The sequence below is a fragment of the Ovis aries genome, chromosome 4 (assembly GCF_016772045.2).
Source record: "Ovis aries strain OAR_USU_Benz2616 breed Rambouillet chromosome 4, ARS-UI_Ramb_v3.0, whole genome shotgun sequence".
Classification (NCBI taxonomy): Eukaryota; Metazoa; Chordata; class Mammalia; order Artiodactyla; family Bovidae; genus Ovis; species Ovis aries.
The window spans coordinates 33,025,229-33,048,489 of NC_056057.1; the positions used below are offsets into that span (position 1 = coordinate 33,025,229).

General features: G+C 36.5%; 1 protein-coding gene across 7 annotated transcripts; it reads right to left on the reverse strand.

Moving 5' to 3' along the window:
• Positions 1-923: 923 nt before the first annotated feature.
• Positions 924-20,015, reverse strand: TRA2A (transformer 2 alpha homolog). 7 transcript variants are annotated; one of them, XM_027968346.2, is made up of 8 exons: positions 19,823-20,015; positions 9,551-9,684; positions 6,300-6,465; positions 5,216-5,404; positions 3,416-3,531; positions 2,317-2,439; positions 1,939-2,006; positions 924-1,774 (listed from the first exon to the last, which is right to left on the reverse strand). In XM_027968346.2, exons 1-8 carry the CDS (start codon positions 19,856-19,858, stop codon positions 1,764-1,766), a joined length of 843 nt encoding a protein of 280 aa, XP_027824147.1. In that variant the 5' UTR covers positions 19,859-20,015; the 3' UTR covers positions 924-1,763.
• Between the last annotated feature and the right edge of the window lie 3,246 nt (positions 20,016-23,261).

Genomic DNA, 23,261 nt, shown 5'->3' on the forward strand with positions numbered 1-23,261 from the left:
TTTTTTTTTGGCCGCACTGTGTGGTTTGTGGAAATCTTAGTTCCTCCACCAGAGACTGAACTTGGGCCCTCAGCAGTCAGTGGAGTCCTAACCAATGGACTGACAGAGTATTGTATTCTCTACATACTGTGTCTTTAATCATGTTCAGTATCTCTTTATGTGTTTATGTTTTTACTTTTTACTTTTTTTAAAAAATTTACACTTTTATTGAAGCATATTTGATTTATACTATTTTGTTATTTTCATGTATACAGCAAAGTGATTCTCTTTACATGTTATACATATATATGTGCATACGCTTCTACTTTTTGATGATACATATATTTTAAAAGTATTCCTGCAGTCAACAAGTTAATGTTCTCATTCATTAGGGCAATGATTTCCAGTCTTTAAATAACCTGGCTTAAAAAACAAAATTCCTGTAGGGACCAACAAGAGAGAGCTTTATTCACTAAGATAGCCCTTAGTGGCAAGTTAGTTTTTTAAAAAAGATATCTGTGGTACTTGGATTCCACAGATCTCACTGAGCTAGCATACAGATCATAATAATCTAATTTTATTCCCATTGCTTTGAGGGAGAAAGCAAAGGAGGCTCATGTTCCTATACTTTTTCTTAAAGGTCACCTGAAAAATCATCCACCTCTTCATTCGTACAGCCTCCCCTTTCATTACACTAGTTATTTAAATGTGTTTTCCCATTAGAATGTGGGCTTCTTGAAGAAATAAACCATACTATTTATCTTTTCTTCAACACGGAATACTATCAATATTGGTAGTTGACCAAAAAAGGGAGGAAAGAAAAGGGTTTTTCAAGAAGAGACACAGATTATACATTTAGGTGCATGCAAAAGTACTAGGAAAAAGGAAATCCAAATTAATCCAGTTATATCTTCCCACTGTACCACAATAAAGAGAGAGTCCCATTTTCAAAGAAATTAACTTTTATTTGAAAGAAGACTACCCCCCCCAACTACTTCTAAGAACTCTATACAAACAGCCTGCCTAAACCATTGTCCCAATACCAAAATTTCTAATAGCAATTATACAACTGCTCTAAGTAATAAATAATAAAGGCTGTCCTTCACTGATTAATAAATTCAACACAAAAATCACACTTTACGTTTTTAAGTTTCAACAAATGTATTTTAAATACAACATGTTTTATAGGAGTCCACAAGCTTTTCATTTCTAAAAAAAGAAGTAATTTTTAGGGTTCAAAAATTATGTTCTTCAAAAGAAATGACCAAGTAAGTATTTTCTTCTATAGCTTCAAACTTTCTATACTCAACTATTTGACTGTTCCATGCCACCCCAGACAAACTTGACCTGACTGAACTACTACTAACTTCCCCAAAAGAAAGTTAAAAAAGGAGTTTGTAGTAAATGCAGACTTCTAATACAATGTCTAATACAATATCTAACACAAAAGAAGCTTTAAAAAGATCATTTCTTCCCTCATTTTGATAAGCTAGGAGTGAATTTTCCATAAAAGCAAAAAACAAACAAAAAAATCATTTACAAAGCATAACACGGGGGGGTTCCTTTTTACTCAAGATGTTTAACTACTCAAAAATGACAATTACATCTTTAAGAATATAATAAAAGGGGTGGAAAATAGCAATACAATTGAGAAAGCGTAGATGCTAAACAAACCAAAGATTTTTTAAGGGTTCTTTTTGAGGAGTAGAAAGGATTAGAAGCTTGGGGAAATCCAGAATTAAAAAAAGAGAAAAAGATGTCCTCAACTGCAACTGCTCTGCTTATTAATAGCGTCCTGCAAAAGAGTTAAAAAAAAAATAATAAGTCAAATGACAATTACACTTTCACTTGCCTAATATTTTCCCAACTATTTACAGTCACTATACACCCTAATTTTCTAAAATTAGCCATTAGTTACAAATTTGGTTCTTAATGTGACAAAAGCGAAAGTATACATACTTGGGCTGTAGGATCGAGATCTTGATCGTGATCTGTATCGACTATAATAAGGAGAAGGTGATCTTCTTCTGTAGGAGATAAAAGATTACTTAGCAAAGCACATAATCACTACACTGAAGCAGATAAAAACAAAAATTTCATCATTCAAACTAGTAGCAGATCTAAGATAAGCTATTAATTTTTCAATGCACCAACTATACAGGGTGAGTATTGGCCGATACAAATGCACATGCCTCTGCACTGCAACTAGAGTATCAACCACTGGACTGCCAGGAAGTCCCATATTTCACTCATTTTTATCAATACATATTAACTTAAAAGTGCCCATACTACTATTATCATCTAATTCAGAACAGAAATTGTAAGTTACAACATTACCTGTACCGGTAATCATAGTCTTCATATCTGTCGTACCCACGATCATATCCTCGATCATAGTAAGAATCTCGACGTCTGCCACCTCCCCCACCTCCACCACCGCCGCCACCGCCACCACCACCACTGCTGTAGAAAAAGGCGCAAATTCCACATCAACAGGAATGATTATTTTCTATCATTTAATACAAATAGATGCTTAAATAAAATGGAAGAAGCTAAGAGAGAAACAATAACCCTTTCATGCCAGTTACTTCAATGTCTTACTTTGTTGACTCCTATGGTATTCTGCTTGATATTTATAACATAAAGAGCCAAGAATAATTTCACTAACTACAAATTATAAGGCACTAGCCAAATCAGTAAGACCTTTTCAATACGGTGAAAAAAACCACTGTGCTGAGAAAAAGTACTATATTACTAAGATGTATGTTCTATGACCAGTTCAAAAGCAGTTAATAAATCTCAAGAATTTAGACATATCCAAGCCTGAACACCAAAGAAAACTAACTATACTAAAGTCCAGCACTAAAGGTTAAGGTCTGGTGTTCAAACATCTATCAGTGAATTTAAATTCTAAGCCCTCTTTTCCTTGTTGTTTTCCTAACTCTTAATCATATGGACATTATTTTCACTTTAGTTTTCAGTGGGCTCTCCTTGTCAAATCCTTTTTTCTCCCAAGAGGCTTCACATTAAATGAAAGCCTATATTCCTTCTTTCACTCTCTGGTTTTAATATATTAAAAAACTTTTTCCTACACACAGAGGCTTCCAAGGTCACATAAATAGAACGAGAAGTATTTAAAAGCATACTTTTAATAATTTAATACATATTTAATACATACATTTAATAATTTTTCTATTGTATACAAGAAAAGAGCTAGGAATGCACTTCAACTAGTTTTAATGTCCCCTTGCTCAAATATACATATAAAAAATTAAAGTGATTCAAATAATATATATATATACACACACACATTAAATAACTTTCAATTCTAATTACAAGGGAAAAAAGTTTTATCTTTTGATTAACCAAAGATGTATACACATTTCTGGTGGCTTTTTGACTCTTAAAATTCAGCTTAGGAAACTCAAAATCTTACTGAGTTGGTCTGCCCATGTATATGCCTGGTGTTGGTGTGTGTGCTCTCTTGGTGATAGAATAATCCACCCGAATTCTTCTACCATCCAGTTCCATTCCATTTGCCCTTTCCATAGCCTATAAAAGAGAACAGGCACAGAAAGTCATGCATAATTTACCAAGGGGAAACTTTCAAAACTGAAAAATTGGTAAACATTTCTTTCAAGTAAAAACAGCAAGGACCTGACCTCTTAATTCCTGCTATATGCCTGTCAATAATAATGCATTGTCAATGTACACAAGAACACTTACGCAGGCTTGTGTTAAAAGTTACAAAGCAGCAACCACAGAACCTGCAGAATTCTGAGGCTTCACAATGTAGCTTCAGTCTGAGCAATTCAAAGCAGAAAGTGCTTTTCAGTGAACAGGTCTAAACTAGTCAAGCCATTCCTTAAATAACATACTGCCACCTAGTGAGCTTCAAATAAAAAGGAACTTTCTCATCTGCCACCAAGATTATACCTGTGCTCATAATCCCCTCTCATTCTGCCCTTTGGTACTAATACTAATAAAAGCATTAATAAATCAACCACTTTAACATTTTAAGAAGCATTTTGAAACTAAGTGAAGCTTCAGAAATAAACCTAAAGAGCAGGGGTGTCAAAAGGCAGGGCAAACAAGCTTCATATTTACACAAATTTTAACTGTGATACTGTCTGCACTTTTACTTCAGGTCAGATATCCTGGTATTTCTAAATTTACACCTTTATCCTTTATTAAGAACAGGAAAAAACAAAACACAAATATGCAACAATAAAAAACCACTAGTGTCTATCAGTATACGTCTATCATACAAATGCCTTCAACTGAGAGCATTGTTTTGTTAGACTTATCCAGGTTTTTCAACGACACTACCACTGACATTTGGCAGTGGTTAATTCTGTGTTGTCAGTGGCTATCCTGTGCATTGTAGGATGTTTAATATCATCCTGCTTTACAAACAACAGATGTCAACAGCATCTATTACTGTTGAAAGATACGCTTTTAATATGACTGTTCACACTATAACCAAACACTATTGATACACAAAGCAATAATGACCTACACCCAACTACTGTCACATATAAAATGGTACAAAAAAGACAAGCCAGTACCTTCTGTTCTTTAACAAATGAGCTTCAAAAATTCCTTAAAATGGAATTTTCAATTCAATCACCATGAACTTTTGAAGGCAAGCCTACTGCTTCCTCTACAATCCATTACCTAGTACATTATAACAACACTATTTAAAATCTCTGACATTGACTGGGATCATTCTGTTAGGCATATTAAGGGCACTAAACAAAAATGAAAAGGTATCAACTCTTCCCATTATAGAACAGAATGACAGATGAATATTAAGAGAATAGAAAAACAAAGCTCTGTATAGACAGGGAGATAATCAGACAAAAAAATTAAACAGATTGATTAAACCTAAACACAATTTTTTAAAAGTCAATGTAATCATTTGCTTAGAGCACGAATAAGGCTTTTTCAAAAGAGAACAGTTATATACACTTCATCTTTTCCATGTAACTCATAAACTACTTCACAAGGCCAGATTTTAATCAGGATATGCTTATACGCATTTTAGCTGGAAAGTGAAACTGAACATTCCAATTTTAACACTAACAGGCAGAGTTTAAACTATGTCAGAGAATTAAAGAGCACATAATGTTTATGGAACTGGAAATTTATTAATCAACTTTCAAAAGTTAACTCAATACTAAATAACGCACATCAGAAATTTTTCAAAGTGACAAAAATAATTACAAAAAATTACCTCCTTTGAGTCATCTATTCTCTCGAAATAAACAAAAGCAAATCCCCGTGACCGTCCAGTTCGCTGGTCATAAACCACATTGACACCACTCAACGGTCCATATCGAGAAAATACTTCTCGAAGATCTCTCTCTGTTGTGTACAAACTGAGGCCAAACACTCCTAGACAAGTATTGGGATCAGGATTTGCCTGTTGAATAAAGATGTTATTTAAGCTCTAAATTAAAAAAACAACAACAACAACAAACATACAGAAATACTTCTGCTTAGGGCACTTCACCCAATACACAAAATCACTTGGAAACAAGAATTTAAAAGGAAAAAACCAGATGAGCTATATTTTACAGTTCATAGTACACGCAAGCCTTCTCTAGAATATACTTCAGGTTATAGACTGAATAAAAACGTCCCTAATTCACTAGTCCAGCAATTTTCAGAATACTAAGAATTTATCTTTAATGTCTATTTCTAGTTTATTCAAATGTTTTATATCCCCTATAGATCTGTACTCAACCTGACTTCATCTGCAATTGCTAATTAGACTCCCCTCTTCTATTTTCACTCTTTAGCAAGGGTATTCTTTCCAGATTTGAAAAATTAATGTGCTGATTTCAAAACACCATTAAATAATAGCAGACTCCATCACCGTTAAATAGAATCAAACCTCAAAGCCACATATCCAAGACTCAATTTCTTTATCAATAATAAGGTAACCTGTCTCACGGAAAGGTTAACTGCATTTATTAATGCACTGAGGAACTTTGCATATTGCTCAATATAAGTGTTAGCTTGGTATTTCCTTGCTACCCTCTTCCCATGGTGAAACTTTTAATCTCAATATTTTCAAGTTAGCTTTTTATTTCAATTCTTGCAACATGTTTTCCCCCAAATTTCTTTTAATGATTCAAAAGTCAAGAAAAGAAACTATACTTGAATGAATATAAACAATATTCATATAGCCAAGGATGTTTCTGGAGTACCACTTTTAAACAGTGCTCTAGCTCTTACAAAAGCAAGATTTTATACTACGACTAAAGACACAGGAAACACATAAAAGGTTTTCATTAACTTAAAAAACCATATACCCTGCTGCCTGTATGTCTTCTCCGGTTAGACATTGGAGAATGACTTCGGCTCCTTCGACGCCGGTATTCTGGTGTATATGACCTACTTCGAGATCGTCTCCTATGAGAGTGAGAATGGGATCTGGATCGACTGTAACGTCTATGAGAATGCCTCCTTGACCTCGACCTTTGAGAGAAATAAATTTAGGTAAAAATACTGGAACAAAATGGCTAACGCTGTTAAAAATAAAAAACAAATGGACACCAGTTGAAGGCTCTCTGGACAAAACCAGATTAGTCATTAATTTAATCATCAAATACTTGAGACACTGCCTGCTCACCATTATAAGCTGCTTTATATTAATAACATACCACTGAGCCTCATTTCATGTCTGGTTTGAGCGCTCCCTATTTGTAAACTGTCTTTTTTGGTATGTGCACAGTAAATTTTTACAAATTTTGTTAGTGATTCACCCACTTTACTTTAGCTTTCTGAACTTTTGACAATTCCGAGGACCTATACGTATATCCCTGCTTGTTTTCAGCTTGTTTATCCCTTTAGAGGAAAAAGTATTCTTCCTCTTATAGACTGTATCTCCTTTTTTCCAGTTAACTCTTTTCACCTTACCTTACAAACATGTTAAGGCTCCACCTTCTTTAAAAAGAAAGATATCAACTAGCACTAGAAAGAAAATTATTTAATACTCTACAACATGGATAAACCTTGAGGACATTATGGCAAGTGAAATAAACCAGTTATAAGAAGACAAATACTGTTATTTCACTTAGATGAGATACTTAAGAGCAGTCAAAATCATAGAGACAGAAAGAAAGATGGTGGTTTGTCAGTGGCTGGAAGGGGAGGGGAATGAGAGTCCTTGTTTAACTCACAGTTTCAGTTTTACAAGACAAAAAGAATTATGGAGATGGATGGCTGTGATGAGTGTACAGCAATATGAATGCATTTAATACCATACTCTTAAAATGGAAAAAAAAAAGACATAAACAAACCACCAACCAACTACCATCACAATAAAATTGTTTGAGTCTTATTACCTTTTCAGTATAGTCCTATATTCCCTTCACGGTTAAGTATCATTTCCTCTCCAGTCTTTCCTTAGCCTGCTGCAATCTGCAATCTAGCACCTGCTAAATTAACTCATCACAACCTGAACTGCCCACCTAATCTAACAGTCCTCATGTTTAATGGTCTTCATCTTTTCAAACCTTCTACAGTATCTCACCAATTTTTCTACTGCTGATTCCCTAGTTCATCTATTGTTTGATTATTTCCAATTACTCACATTCTTTTCATTGCAAAGAAAATGGAATTTCTTATTACTATTCATCTGATCCATCCTTAAATACCCAAACTAGTAGTGATGACAGTCATACAAAATAACTTCTATGAGGCATTCAATAAATGTTATAAATGCTAAGGGCCGGAAAATTTAAACAATAAAGCTGGGAGATTTTACTAGGTAGGCAGGGGAAAAGTGTTCTAGGAATACCAAGAGCAAAGGTTCCTTGGCAAACAGTTCCGAGTTGGAATGAAAACAATAACATGAATGGCCTACTATCCAAAATAAATTAATCATGGGGAGGTGGGGTAGAACAAGAAAAAACTTGTATCCATATAGTTGAACAGGGTTTTCTATTTTCCTTAGCATTAATTTATAGTTTCAATTTAAAAAATAAAAAATATTAATAAAACTAGTTGTTACATAAAATACCAACTGTTACATTTAAATGTGTTGGTCCTAGGTATGGAGGGCTGACTGTACTATGCCATTTTACGTAAGGGACTTGAGCCTCTGAGAGGGGCTTCTCAGGTGGTGCTAGTGGTGAAGAACACACGCAGGAGACTCAAGAGACAAGGGTTCACTCCCTGGGTCTGGAAGCTCCCTTGGAGGAGGAAATGGCAACCCACTTCAGTATTCATTCTTGCCTAGAGAATCCCACAGACAGAGGAGCCTGGTGGGCTACAGTCCATAGGGTTGACAAGAGTCAGACATGACTGAAATGATTTAGCATGTACCCACGAGCATCTAAGAATTTGGCATCCACAGGAGAACCAATCCTGCCCCTTGCCAACAGATACTGAAGGAAGACTAAAGCAATGAAAAGTGACATGAGTGCCTATCCTTTCTCTAAGTCAGACAGTGATAAATATCATGAAAAAAAAAAATAGGAGTAAGGGAATAGTGTGTGTACACTGGTATTTAATGTTCTCCAGTGGTACAGGAGCATAAAACTGAATCAAGTGATGATTTGAGAATATCATGAGGGAAGAATACTCTAGGCTGAGAGTAGCAACCACAAAAGTCCTAAAATGAAATTATGCTCACTTCTGTTTCCACACCCGAACTCTATGGAGCACAATTCTGTACATGTGGATTCAGTTAAATATGTAGAGTGGTAAGCAAATCAAGCACTAGGTTGGATCTTGGATACAACAGAGAAAAAGAACTAACTGTAGACTACAAGAAAAGTACAGCCTTCGATTCTTATTTCATGTCCCCTTGCAAGCATACACTATTCAGAGACATAAACTATGTCTTTTAATCGAGAAATTACAATGACTTATCAAAATAAAAATAACTGTCCAGACTGCTTTTAACTGTTCTTCCCACCACTCCACAACAGTACACCTGAGATCTCTGAAACAGTGAGCCCTGCAATGGCTCACTAGTCTTTGTTGTAATCAGGGGAAGCGGCTGGAACTCTGAATCACTCTAGCACCACTTTCCAACAATTTATCTGATCAGACCATCAGAGTTCCCTCCTGGACCTAATGAGTCAAAATCTTCAGTTAAAGAATGCAGCTATAATGTGAAACTTGAAAAAGCTCAAATCATTCTGATAACCAGTACCACGTACATATACCATACCTTTTCTGCATTAAATTGTATGCCAAGTCTCCAATGGAAAAAATTATCTTTTTGTTGTGCAAATATTGCTGAAATAATATCAAACAATAACCCTCAAATGCCAAGCACATTTAAATCAATCAACACATATTTAATTTGTATTAACAAGTAACAGCTCTAGACTAATAGAGCTAACAAATTATTCTACCTTATCTAAGTCTTTATATCTGTAACATACCACTGATTTCTAAACTCCATTGTTAAAAAAAAATTTCATGATTTTGAGCAAAATTTCCAGAAAAAAACTGCAACAAAAATGAGGGATTTGGTAAAAACCACTTTGCCCAGAAAAATACAAGAAAAGCATTTTAAACATACTCACATATTATTTTAAACACTTACCTGGATTTTGATCTTGATCGAGAATGGGATTCAGAGTGTTTGGAAACCCTTGATGGACTACGAGATCCTGACCTGCTCTCCGATTTTACACGAGCAGGAGTTCCCGTTGGAGATTTTGACTGAGAGCGAGACTCCTAACAAAGAAGACAGTATTACAAATGGCACTGGTCACATAGATGCCTAACACCTAACATTTAAAGTACCGTAATTATTTATATTGATTGCTCCTGAAAAACAAATGGTTAGGCAACACCCTCCAGAAAAAATTTCAGCTCAATAATAACCCATTGTTAATATTGCTAACTGTCCTCAATAATTCCCTACTTGAACCAGATCACCAATTCTCTATTAACTAAGTAATCATGCAAATTCATCTACAACTTGATCATACAGACACTGGAACATAAACCATACATTTACTTAACCTAGGACCCATTCATTCTTCCAGATTCTTTTAATTCTACTTCACTCTTGCTTTCTACTTCTCTTCATTCTTCATTGAGTTTTTCATTTTTCATACTTCGTGTATTCTTCCCCAAAACAATTCAAAATAGCCTTAAAAAATATTCAAGTGCTTCTATCTGACCAATCTTCTGTTCAATTTTTTCCCCCATTCAATTTTAATTTTCTGATCTTTAATACTTTTCATTAGCCTTCTTTTATCTTGATTTATCTTCCACATTCTTGGAAAAAACTCTTCAATTTCTTCACGAACATTAACCTTAATGGAAAAAGAACATTTAGTATATTTAAGCACGTGGGGATTATAAAACTCTGCTGGAGTTCAGAATGTTATCTACCAAATGGAAAAGCCAGCAGGTAAAGTGCAAATAACTAGTTTATTAAAAAAAACAATTTTATAATCTTTAAAATTTTTCAAAACTCTAGTTTCTAACAATTAAAGAGAATTTACTAAATTTCTCTAAATGTTTTTTACCATACTGTTCACCCTCCTCCCAAGTTTCATCCTAGTTCCTAAAATGTGAGCAGTTTTAATATAAATACTTAATTCAAGCATAACTCTAACATTAACTGTAATCCCCCCATACCTATGTCTTAAGTTTTCACTAATTTATAACCTGAATTCCCAATGATCTCAAAATAAGCTTTCCCTAAGCCGGGCTAAGACAAGATATAGTTAAAGCAAAGCATCACAGGCTGGAATATCTGAACACACCTATCTAAACTCACCTATTATAGGACACATAATGAGGTTCAGAGAAGTAAAACACAATTAGTAAAATTACTAACATTTCCTGATTGTTTGACCACTATCTTTGCTTACTCTGACTTTAACCAGAAAGATGCAATCTGAAATAAAACAAGCATACTAAAAAAAAAGAAAGGGGGGGGGCAGAAATATAAAGTTTAAAAAAATTCCCCTTTGGCTTTTAAGTTCCTAGTAGTTGTAAATTAGTATCATGGTCTTTATTGTTTATCCTATCTTTTTCATAGTTTTTGCATATTTTATATAGTTATGCATACGTATATTCCCTTCAGTGACTATATCATTTATCAGAAATCCGACTGGCTTCTAAAAAAACTGGATATAAATCAAAACTTTCCAAATCATTTAAAACTTATTAGAAGCCTGCTTTTAAAATTTTGATAGACGTATGAAGAACTTATGACCAAAGTAGGATGGACAGTTTGGTTTCTCTGTCCACTTAACCCCTGATTATTAATGAAAACAAACCCATTTTCCACCAATTTTCATTTATGTCATTAAGATTATCATCCAACTTCCTTGAGGTTTTCCTTCAGGCTTATTTTTCAAAAATGGTACTATTGATGCTAGCAGGCCTGTTTTTTTTTTCCCAGATAAAAACAAACTGAAATACATAGCTACCCTTCTGTTCAACATCCACTTTCTCCATTTATTTACCTACAGAGTCTTTCACTACATCTCAGATACTTTCTAAATTTCTGGACAGATGCCTGGAACAGGCATAGCAATCTAGGTTTTTTCATTCACTGAAACGGTAAAAGCAGCATATTCAGGACTAAAAACAAAAGTATGGCTACTCATTTGTAATTGAAGTCTCACAGGCCAGTTCATTACCTATATTTCATTAGGTAAAAATATACCCCCCTCCTTTCTTTTGGCTTTCCCTTATATAAACAGATCCCTTGGTATAAATCTACAAACATCACTACAGCCCTTGTTATATACACAAAAAACTTAGTGTTCTGTGTGCTCTGATACTCTTAAAACCTTTAATTTTTAAGACAGAAATAGGTTTATATATTAAAGACTTCTAAAAGACTTCCCTGGTGGCTCAGACGGTAAAGCGTCTGCCTACAATGAGGGAGACCCGGGTTCAATCCCTGGGTCGGGAAGATCTCCTGGAGAAGGAAATGGCAACCCACTCCAGTATTCTTGCCTGGAAAATCCCATGGACGGTAGAACTTGGTAGGCTACTGACCCTGGAGTTGCAAAGAGTAGGACACAACTGAGCAACTTGACTTTCACCATAAAAACAATAGTAGAAAATTATTCAATAGTGCTGGAAGTAACCACCTTTTAGGTATTAATGTTAACAAGGTAACTCAGTAACAATTTAAATTTTAAATCTCATTTCTGGGATAGCAACCCACTGGAAAATGTATAATTTTCCTTTTACTTTGTTAGCAAAAGCTAAGATATGACAGAATATCTTTTGGTTTTTATTATCCAAGGTGTCACAAATACCTAACCTCCTCTGTTACCTACCCTTCAATTTTTATATCAGGGAAACCTCAATATGCATCTATTTTTTTCATGGAATCATTCAAGGTTAAGAAAGAGTGCTCATAACTCCCCCTTTAACTTATAAAGATGTCAGTCATTTTAACTTCCAAAAACAATTTAGAAACATCTAGCTAAAAAGGTAAATCAACAACTGTCAGTGAACTTAAACTAAAAAATAAAACTACAGAGCATAAAAAACTTTTACTCTTCACTGTGCATTAGAAATTAGACTATAATAAGCCCTTTGTGGACAAATGCTAGATTATTCTTTTCCATCTTTGACTATCTTCATTATGAAATGGTAATATCAACTTTTCCCAAAGAAATTCATACAACTATTTAGAATTTGGAAAAGGAATCGAAACTGCAAAGAGAAAAATAACTATTGAGAAGGGTTTTATCTGTCCCATTTCACTAGAGACTACTTAACCTGCTCTCAAATCTGTCAAGAACTTCTGCCAATTCCTAAGTAACCTGCATCTGGACCCACCAACCAATACAGTGCCTACTTGAAATGGGCAGATTAATGACTCAACCAAGTCATATCACAAATTTTAATAGAAATGTTATCTTAAGTAGGCTTCTAGTCTACCTTACCTACTATAAACCAGGAGCTGGGCAGAAAGTTCTCACAGCACAACCTGCTTAGTGTTTTTTTTTTTTTTTTTTAACTATTCTTTATTAACAAGATGCCTCTAATGGTAGTTGAAGTACACAGCCAAAAATAAAAAGGAGCTAGCTACGATTTCTAAGAAACTACTATAGTGTATCCCATACAAGCAGTTTAAGAATTGTCTATGTATAAATATACCATGACCATGTACTCAATCTAAGAACTATCTATGTGTAAAAATATTATAACCATGTACTACTTTTTAATCAGGAAAAAGTTTATTAAATACGCACATGTAGTTGCAGAACGAGAAAAAATCCTACAGCAAATAACTGCAGTGTCTTTTAATACAGCTAGTATATTATAGATGGAAAACAAATTCCAACCATATGTATGCTTAATACTTAGAGCCCATTAAAATAAACCAATAAAAACGTTATGCTATAGCCCATTCTAATATTATGACAAGGCAAATTCCAAGGCAAATGCCAAGTAATCATGCCAAATTTACAGAAGTCCAAGTCTATGTGAATATAGCCTAAGTTTTTAAGACAGATTCTCAAAATGTATTTCCCTACTACTTTGTAAAATTGAGAGGTTTTCACAGAAACATACTAGCGCGTTTAGGTGAACTATACTTGGGGGTGGGAGGGATTTAAATTACCCAAATAACTTATATTTATTGTACTAAGAACTTCATTCTTTAGGACTTGTAGACAACAGTCTGTGTTTATTCAATTCATGTATCTCAGTCTTTCAGTTTATAGCAGTTCTGCTTCCTTCCTTTTGAGTATTGAGCTGTTTCTTTTATAGATCCTTAAGCTTATAAAAAAATATTTTCACTTTTTAACCCATAACTAGTATTAGAGCAATTTCTTAAAAAGAAAATACCAACTGCTCAAACATTAGCTATGTAAAATAATTTACCTTCTTTTAAAGTCCAGTATGCTGCATCTTAAGTGAGATTAAAGTGGTTTTTGTATCTACAAAGGCTCACAGATATTCTAACCTGTATGTCTTTATAGTCTCTGAAGTTTGGAATAGTTTTGGCAATGTGTTAGACAAATTATTAAAGAATTGGCAGTTAAATTTAAACTCATGCACACAGTGAAATTACCTGTAAAATTTACAAATCTTTCATACAAGTTTTATTTAGGCCATGCCATGTGGCTTGTGGGATCTTAGTTCTCTGACCAGGGATCAAACCCTTGATCCCTGTGAAACATTGATTCCTAACCACTGGACCACCAGGAAATTTCCTTCTTTAACTTTAAACGAGGTTCATAAACTAGTCAGTTTATATGCTATGATCAGTTGTCCAAAAAGCTGGAGCATAAGTGGCAACTTCAAAGGTATAGAAAATAAATGTAAAAGGACTAAAGTAGTTTAGTTATATTAAAACAAACCAGTAAGAAGCCATTACAAAATTTCCTACTTATGTTCTCATCTTTTAGTGTTACGGAGTATTTACAAATCTTGAGTAAGTAAGATGATAGGGCCTTAGTTTCAAGGAAAAAATTTAACTTTTCTTCTGCCTCAGACTGTTCAGGCCTAGTCTCTCACACTTTGGTGAAAATCATGAGACAATAAAGATCATACAGAACTACACTAAGGCAGTAACTTAAAGGAAGGAGGGGAAATCACATTTTCTTTCATTATTTCCTTCTCAATTTTTTTCTTTTTACAGTGTTTACTGATTCCCCATCCAATCATTTACCATTTTCTCATCTTCACTTCTATCCTACTAAACTGGTTACGACGTGTGAACAGTAAGTATTAACTCATTCAGCTTGAGGATATATACCTTTTATACCCAAAGGGGAGGGGTCTCAGGGTTAGTTACATGATGACTGAGCACCCACTGATGCTATCAAGAGGTTTTCACAGCATTTACAAGCTCTGCTGGGAGGGACTGGGGGCAGGAGGGGAAGGGGCTGACAGAGGATGAGACGGCTGGATGGCATCAATGACTCGATGGACGTGAGTCTGATTGAACTCCGAGAGATGGTGATGGACAGGGAGGCCTGGCGTGCTGCGATTCATGGGGACGCAAAGAGCTGGACACGACTGAACTGAACTGAACAAACTTATGCTGATTACTCAAGGCCATTTTTACACTTGTATACTACACACTATACCATAAGGACGTAACTTCAGTTCATTTACAAAATTAAGTCCATAAACAAAGTTTATCTGTATTGTAAAAAATGACTCATCTCTAAATATTAAAATCCCTTGATAGACTTTCAGATCCCATGACTCTTCATACTCATTTTAGGAATGGTACAAATTTTAAGTAGTAACTATGGCAAATCTGTAGAAGTACAGTTAGGCATCCTGGGTACAACTGGTTGTATTGTTCCTTTTAAAAATCCCACCTTCTGCTTAGATTGAGCAAATGAGCACCCTTCAGTGAAAGAATCTCAAATATAAAAATTTGAATGTTAAAACATTTCCTTAAGTTTTAAAATTCTCTGCTTAAATAAATGGATGGGGAGAACAAAAAAGTATTAAAATTGGATACATATTACTTCAGGAAAAAAAATTAAACTCAAGAGACACAGACTAGTCCCTAAGTTTAACAATACTCGTACTAAAAGAATGGAAGCCTTACTCTTTTGCAACTGGTTGACGTGATGAGATATGTAAAATTAAACTGCTGAAGACGCTGGACTAAGTTTTTTTTTTTTTTAAACCTAAACTGCTAACATTCTTATCTATAAAATTGGTATTTCAATTTTATCTGTATTCATTTAAAAAAAAAAAGAGGGTTTTTTTTTTAAAAAAAAAGAAACTAGTGGCCATGCTGGGTTTCTAATGGCATAGTCATCACCCTTATTATTACAAAACAGGTTTCAAATGAGAAAAAACAAAAAATCTTCCCCTATTTTTGATATTCTTTAACAAAATATCTTAACACACACAAATTTAAATTCCAAATTGATAGATGAATTTGCGTTTTGCTCTTCACTTTTACTATCCAGTTAGTTAATCATCTCACATATTAAGAATGGCAATACTAGGGTCTCTTAAAAATATCCCAGCTACTCAAGAAGCCAGAACAAGCTCTCAAAACAGGATGCCAGAATAAGTAGTATCCTTCCTCTTCAGCAATTCTACTAAGTATACACAATCATGTAATTATAAGATAGACTCCTACATGATAAAGAATCCTTAACCTAGATTAAAAACTCAGGGCCATTGTTTTCATTAAAAACTTTTTTTTTTTAATTTTTAAAATTTCAAATTTAAAGAGGGGAATAAGTAAAATAACAAGAAAATATTAATTTCCATTCCCCTTAATTTCTATCAAGGATACTATAATTTTTTGAGATTGAAATCCTAATTTTAGTTGAAGTTGTACACAGCAAACTATTCGTTATTTTTATGAAGATGACATGCAAAAAAAGTCAGCTCAAGTGCCAATCTCACTTTTAACTCCAAATAAAGATAGTTCCACTTAAAATTCTGTTACCTTGATGCACATACCAAGCAAATGGACTTATCTTAATAAGTATCGCTATTCTTCTGGATCCCCTGAAATCCTCTATGCTCATTCTTTACATCCCACTGCTGTCCAGTTTAGATAAGACTTTTCATAAGCTCCTTCCTTAAATATTTTAAGTGTGCTCTGCTGCTCTTCCTCTGCTATTTTCTGTTCTAAAGAAACAAATTCCTTTCATTATGCTACTCTCATAAGAATCTATCGATGGCTCCTTACCACATATTGGATTAAGTCCAAATTCCTAAATCTAGAAATCAAACTCCTCCACCATCTGACTACAGTCAAGCCTATGTAGTCTAGCAACCTCCCCATTGTCTCATTCTTAAAAACAATATTCGTATTTCCCTTATCATAATATGCAGTGTTAAGTTTTACATACTAAATAACTTTTCCTTTCCTCTGGGCTCACAAAATCATTCAACCTCATTTTCTGAATTTCTTATTAATACTATCGTACAGTTGATTATATTCTGACTTTTACCCAGATTTGAGCTATCAGTTATCACAAATCAGACCCCAAATTCTCTCCTTTGAGAACATCTGGTCTTTACAAAAAAGTTAAGAGATACTTAATACCTTCGAAGGGAATATGATTGATTAACTGCTAGGGTGACTTTTAACAAAAATTCAGCAAACTATATTTTCTTTTGTAAAGCTCTTTCATGTTTTAGGAAACTCAAGAGACAATTATCTATAATGGAAAATTAAGTTCTTGTAATTGTTTTTAGCAAACTCAATTAACAGCTCTGAGACACTGACATGGAGTGTGTGCTCCTTTAAGAAAGTAATCAAAATATATACATAGCATATTTTTTGCATGCAATAAGCAATGGATTGGGACTTGCAAATCTCAGATTCCTGGCTGCATTGTCTTTTGGGTATCAGTTTTTAATTTCTAAAATGGTAAGAGTTCTCCAGCCATTGTAAATTAGAAAATATGTCAAAGACGGTGAGGGGGGAGATTGCAAAATGCTATAAAAGTAGGAACTATCAGTATCAATCCTGTTTCTTTAATATGTTTCAAAGTTTCCATAGAGTCACTCTCTACTTTCAAATATCTTTTCAATAAGATATGGTTAACATTATGTTGTTTATTCCTTACATAAACGAAATGAAATCTTTAACACTGACCTATTGATGTTTTGTTTTAATCAAAAAGTTTGAAGTATAACAACTACTCAAAACATTTCAGAAACACCATTTAAAAATCCTTTTCTGAGACTCTCTAAAACGTTATTACATTTACGTACAAAGATAACACAACAATTTTATTTTCTAAAACCAAGGGCACTATAGCTTAAAAACTAAAAGCACTGCTGAATATGAAACTGCTTTAAGAGAATAACAACAAAAAAGTACATCATCAGAAAACTGTCTCCCACTCTTCCAATTCTTCCAATTATAAACAAAGACAATTACCTCAACCTACCAAAACAAAAAACAAAAACACAGAAGGTAACTGGTGAACATACTGAGTTCATTCACTTGGGTATCAGATGTGAAAAAGTTATTTCCTATGACCACGAACACTGTAAAAGAGGAGGAAAAGGTAAAAATGCCTTTTCCTATTAAAATATATAGTTAATGCCGACATGCATTTTAGCTGAAAATTGGGTAGGAATCTTACATATATTACTTTCTTAGCTGGGTAAGGTAACAATTACCTAGAACTTGCCAACTTTCTCAATTTGATGACCCACCCCCCCAAAAAAGGTAAGACCTCAAAGGAAAATAAGGTCCCCAAAGTAGTTCTCTTCAATTTCCCACAAACCAAAACAAACATTAACTCCCCAAAACTGTACTTAACTGACAGTAAAATTTCTTCCCATTATTAGCTAACATTTTCAAAACAAGAAGCAGCTTATGACTACCTATTACCAAGTATTACATGATTTTTTAAAAAGTTTTGTTGGGACCATCAATACTTCACCCTAAAAAATGAGCAGGTAATTCATTGATATCTACAGGCTTCAGATTTTAATAGAGAAAACCAATCTTAAAAGCATTCAAGATAGCTTTTTTGTCTTAAACTCAAAAAGAACAAAAGTCTAAATCGACCTTCTTCTGGTTTATCTGTTTCCAGATGCTTATGAGCGTCTAAAAAAAGACAAAACTCATTCCTTCCAGCACACACCTAAAGTGTTTTTGATGCGTTTCCCCTAGTGACCAGAATGCCAACACAGAAAATGCTGCCTGGGGATTGTTTTTTTTACAGGGTTTTACACTATCTCACTTCCATCAATTTTCACTACAAGGGTAACTTCCGAAATATAACCCAATCACTGCTAAACGCCCTAGTATCTTTAAGCTGAGGATAAGGTATCTTTGTGATGTTTATATTCATCATCCAAAATAATGAAAAACTTCGAGCCCTCTTTGCTGGAGGATGGGTCGAGAAGAGAAATGGGAGAGAGAGGGGCTGGAATTTTCAGGTAACCTTTTTGAGTTAAGAGAATAGCACAAACTATTGTAAAAATACTGAGCAATGAAATTTGTTCAGTTATGTAAGATTAAGACAGAAGAGTCCTTTTTGTTTTTTACCGTAAAAACCTGTAAAGGAGTGGTGAGTGTTTAAAGGTCATAGGAGGAAAAGCATTGGAAGTTGAGATATAAGGAAGAAAGAAAGAAAAAAAAAAAAGCCCAACATCAAGGAATTAGAAAAATAAGGCGTTGTAGCATTTCCACATTCATTTTGAAGTGAAAAGAAAGCAGAAGGGACATTAAAGGAGAAGGGCTCCTTGCGTAGTTTTCCCCTCACAGCTCTCGTCTTAAGAACGCTTAAGGGTCGGTGCGGTCGTTGACTAACCACTTCATTGGGCTCGTCCCACCTTCAACCTCAAGGCTTTCGCCTTTATAGACGCAACGCCGCCGGTTCCAACAGAGACGCGGCCGCTCACTGCAATAGAGAGCCAAGGAGACACAGGCCCCAGCTAGTCCCGCGCCAGCTTCTCCCCGCCCGGACAGCAGCCCCGCGCACTTTCGACCCCGAGACCCTCTACGATGCTCGGGGTCGCCAGAAACGCCACCGCAGGAAGCACCTACCACTATCCGGCCGGAGGGGAACTCCCTGCCGTCTCCTCCCGCCCCACCGCGACGGGGACCCACACCTTGGAACAGCGATAAGGAGCCTCGGGGTGGGGAGAAGGCAAGGTGCCCCGCGGGGGGGTGGGAATCGGACCCAGGAGTCCGGCTATCAGTCAGTCTCCAAAAAAGGGGGGAAGGGGGGTGATCCGTGATATTTGGGGCAAGAGTGTAACCCAGAAGCCATCTTGGGATGTGAAGAAGCGACCTCGATGGCTCCAGAGGCTGCTCCCAGCGGGACCCCGCAGGACTCCCCGCAACCCCGCCCGACCGCGCTCGTCCCCGTGAAACCCCGAGCATCGGGGCCGCCGCCGAAGACGGCTCCCGCGGCTTTGTACTCACTCTGCCCTCGAAGTTGTTCTCCTCTACATCACTCATGTCGGCCAGGCGCTCCCCAGAACTAAATAAGAGACAAGTCTCGGCTTGAGGGCCGATGGCCTAATCAACCCGCTGACTGGACCGTGGGGAGGAGGAAAGAGTCGGCAACAACGGCCGCTCCACTCCACTCCCACTCGGTCGCAGGCTCCGGCAAAATGGCGCCGGCACCGCCAGAAACCTTCTAGCCTCCCTAGTGTACGACGTAAGGGGCGGAGCGTCTCTGTGACGTCAAGAGGCCCCGCCCCCAAGGAGGCTTTGTGGTGGCCTGGGCCTAGCAACGCCCGCCGCAGAAGCTCTGACCCTCCACGCCTCGGAACCGACCGCCCACCTGACGTTCGAATTTCAGACTCCTGCTTAAGCGTCAGTCCTTTTGAAGATTTTCAGTCACCACATAAGCTTTTATTGACTTTAGTCCCTTTATATATTTTTCAAGTAGATTTAGATGGAACAGAAAAAACTGGAATCGTCTTCATAATTAGTAGGTTTTTTATTTTGAATGGTTTCAGTCAGCACTCAACTTTTCTTCAGCATTTGCTATCATGCTATTGAAGTAATTTATTCACAGATGGAATTTATAATCAGTTCACTCCTCCCTGAGACAACTGTGTCAGTTTTTAAAATAATGCTTATTTCCCTGCTAATCTTTTTAAATTAATTTATTTAATTATATATTTATTTTTGGCTGTGCGGGTCTTAGTTGTGGCATGGGGACTCTCAGGTTGAGGGGTGCTGGTTCAGTAGCCCTGAGACATGTGGGATCTTAGTTCTCTGACTATTCAAAGCTTGTCCCCTGCACTGGAAGGCAGATTCTTAACCACTGGACCACCAGGGAAGTTCCCTAACTAGTCTTTTTTAACTCAGATGTTTCTATAAATCTTCATAGTCAAAACTCCCAAATCTGTCGGCTGCTGCTGCTGCTAAGTCGCTTCAGTCGTGTCCGACTCTGTGCGACCCCATAGACGGCAGCCCACGTGGCTTCCCTGTCTCGGGGATTCTCCAGGCAAGAACACTGGAGTGGGCTGCCATTTCCTTCTCCAATGCATGAAAGTGAAAAGTGAAAGTGAAGTCGCTCAATCGTGTCCGACTCTTTGCGACCCCATGAACTGCAGCACGCCAGGCCTCCCTGTCGGAGAAGGCAATGGCACCCCACTCCAGCACTCTTGCCCGGAAAATCTCATGGCTGGAGGAGCCTGGTAGGCTGCAGTCCATGGGGTCGCTAAGAGTCGGACACGACTGCACGACCTCACTTTCACTTTTCACTTTCATGCATTGGAGAAGGAAATGGCAATCCACTCCAGTATTCTTGCCTGGAGAATCCCAGGGACTGGGGAGCCTGGCCGGCTGCCGTCTATGGGGTCGCACAGAACTGGACACGACTGAAGCGACTTAGCAGCAGCAGCAGCAGCAGCAGCAGGCCTCCCTGTCCATCACCAACTCCTGGAGTTCACTCAAACTCACGTCTATCGAGTCGGTGATGCCATCCAGCCATCTCATCCTCTGTCGTCCCCTTCTCCTCCTGCCCCCAATCCCTCCCAGCATCAGAGTCTTTTCCAATGAGTCAGCTCTTCGCATCAGGTGGCCAAAGTACTGGAGTTTCAGCTTTAGCATCATTCCTTCCAAAGAACACCCAGGACTGATCTCCTTTAGAATGGACTGGTTGGATCTCCTTGCAGTCTGAGGGACTCTCAAGTCTTCTCCAGCACCACAGTTCAAAAGCATCAATTCTTCAGTGCTCAGCTTTCTTCACAGTCCAACTCTCACATCCATACATGACCACAGGAAAAACCATAGCCTTGACTAGATGGACCTTTGTTAGCAAAGTAATGTCTCTGCTTTTGAATACTTGGTTTCAAATCGTGGTGATACTTTCTGAGATGACTTTGAGCCTTATTTGCATTTTGCATTTTTAAAATTAGTTTCCTCATAAAACTTTTTTCCCCCATAATACTTTGTGATGAAAGGTTGATGTGAACCTTCAACCACAGTTCTATGTTAGGAAAGGTAATTGAAGAACATTATTAAGATTTCTACCCCTGGTCTAGATTTCAAGACTTGACTGTTGTCTGCTGTTGATAGAGCTGACCATATATACTATCTGCTTTAAATTTTTATTTATATTTTTGGCTGCTCTGGATATTCTTTGCTCCTTGGGCTTTCTCTAGTTGCCAAGAGTAGGGCTACTCAAGCACGGCCTCTAGGGCTCGTGGGCTTCCGTAGTTGTGGCACAGGACCATAATTGCTCAGCATACTGTGGAATCACCCTGGACCAGAGATTGATCCGGTGGCATGTTCCTTGCATTGGCAGGTGGATTCTTCACCACTCGCTCACCAGGGAAATCTTATAACATTGGCTTTGTAAAAAAATATTTATTGAAATATAGTTGATTTATAACATTGTGTTAGTTTCAGGTTAGTTTCATTGTGTTAGTTACAATAAAGTGATTCAGTTATCTATGTATATATAAAATTCATTTTTTACAGTCTCTTCCATTATAGGTGTTTATAAGCTATTGAGTATAGTCTCCTGTGCTATACAGTAGGTCCTTATTGGTTATCTATTGTATATATAGTAGTGTGTATATTTCGGAGAAGGCAATGGCACCCCACTCCAGTACTCTTGCCTGGAATATCCCATGGACGGAGGAGCCTGGTAGGCTGCAGTTCATGGGGGTCACTAGGAGTCGGACATGACTGAGCGATTTCACTTTCGCTTTTCACTTTTGTGCATTGGAGAAGGAAATGGTAACCCACTCCAGTGTTCTTGCCTGGAGAATCCCAGGGATGGGGGAGCCTGGTGGGCTGCCGTCTCTGGGGTTGCACAGAGTCGGACACGACTGAAGTGACTTAGCAGTAGCAGCAGTGTGTGTATTTTAATCCCAAACTCCCAATTTATCCTCCACTCTGGAGCTATGAATTACCAAACTGTATGACTGTGAGTCTATTTCTGTTTTATAAATAACTTTATAAAAGTTATTTGTATTAATCTCATTTTCTAGATTCCACATATAAGCGATATTATATATTTATCTTTCTCCATCTAGCTTACACGATAACCTCTGAGTCCATCCATATTATTGCAAATAGCACTATTCCATTCTTTGTTTTTAATTTTAAATTTATTTTTAAATTGAAGGATCATTGCTTTACAGAGTTATGTCCACTGTGTGTGTATATATACATACAATACATATATACAAATATATGTATGTTGTTTAGTCACCAAGTTGTATGTATATATATATACATATATCTATATCACATCTTTATCCATCCACCTGTCAATGGACAGGTTGCTTTCATGTCTTGGGTATTGAAGGTAGTGCTACAGTGAACATTGGGGTGCATGAATCTTTTCAAAGTATGATTTTCTCTGGATATATGCCCAGGAATGAAATTGCTGGAT

Bases quoted from the DNA above. Each gene is read 5' to 3' on its own strand.
- TRA2A (XM_060414359.1), bottom strand. From the start codon at position 19,858: ATGAGTGATGTAGAGGAGAACAACTTCGAGGGCAGA. The intron at 2,443-3,415 runs GTAAGATTTTGA...CTTTTTCTACAG, and splicing joins TACATGGGCAGACCAACTCA to CAGTGGTGGTGGTGGCGGTG. The intron at 2,007-2,316 runs GTAATGTTGTAA...TATCTCCTACAG, and splicing joins GACTATGATTACCGGTACAG to AAGAAGATCACCTTCTCCTT.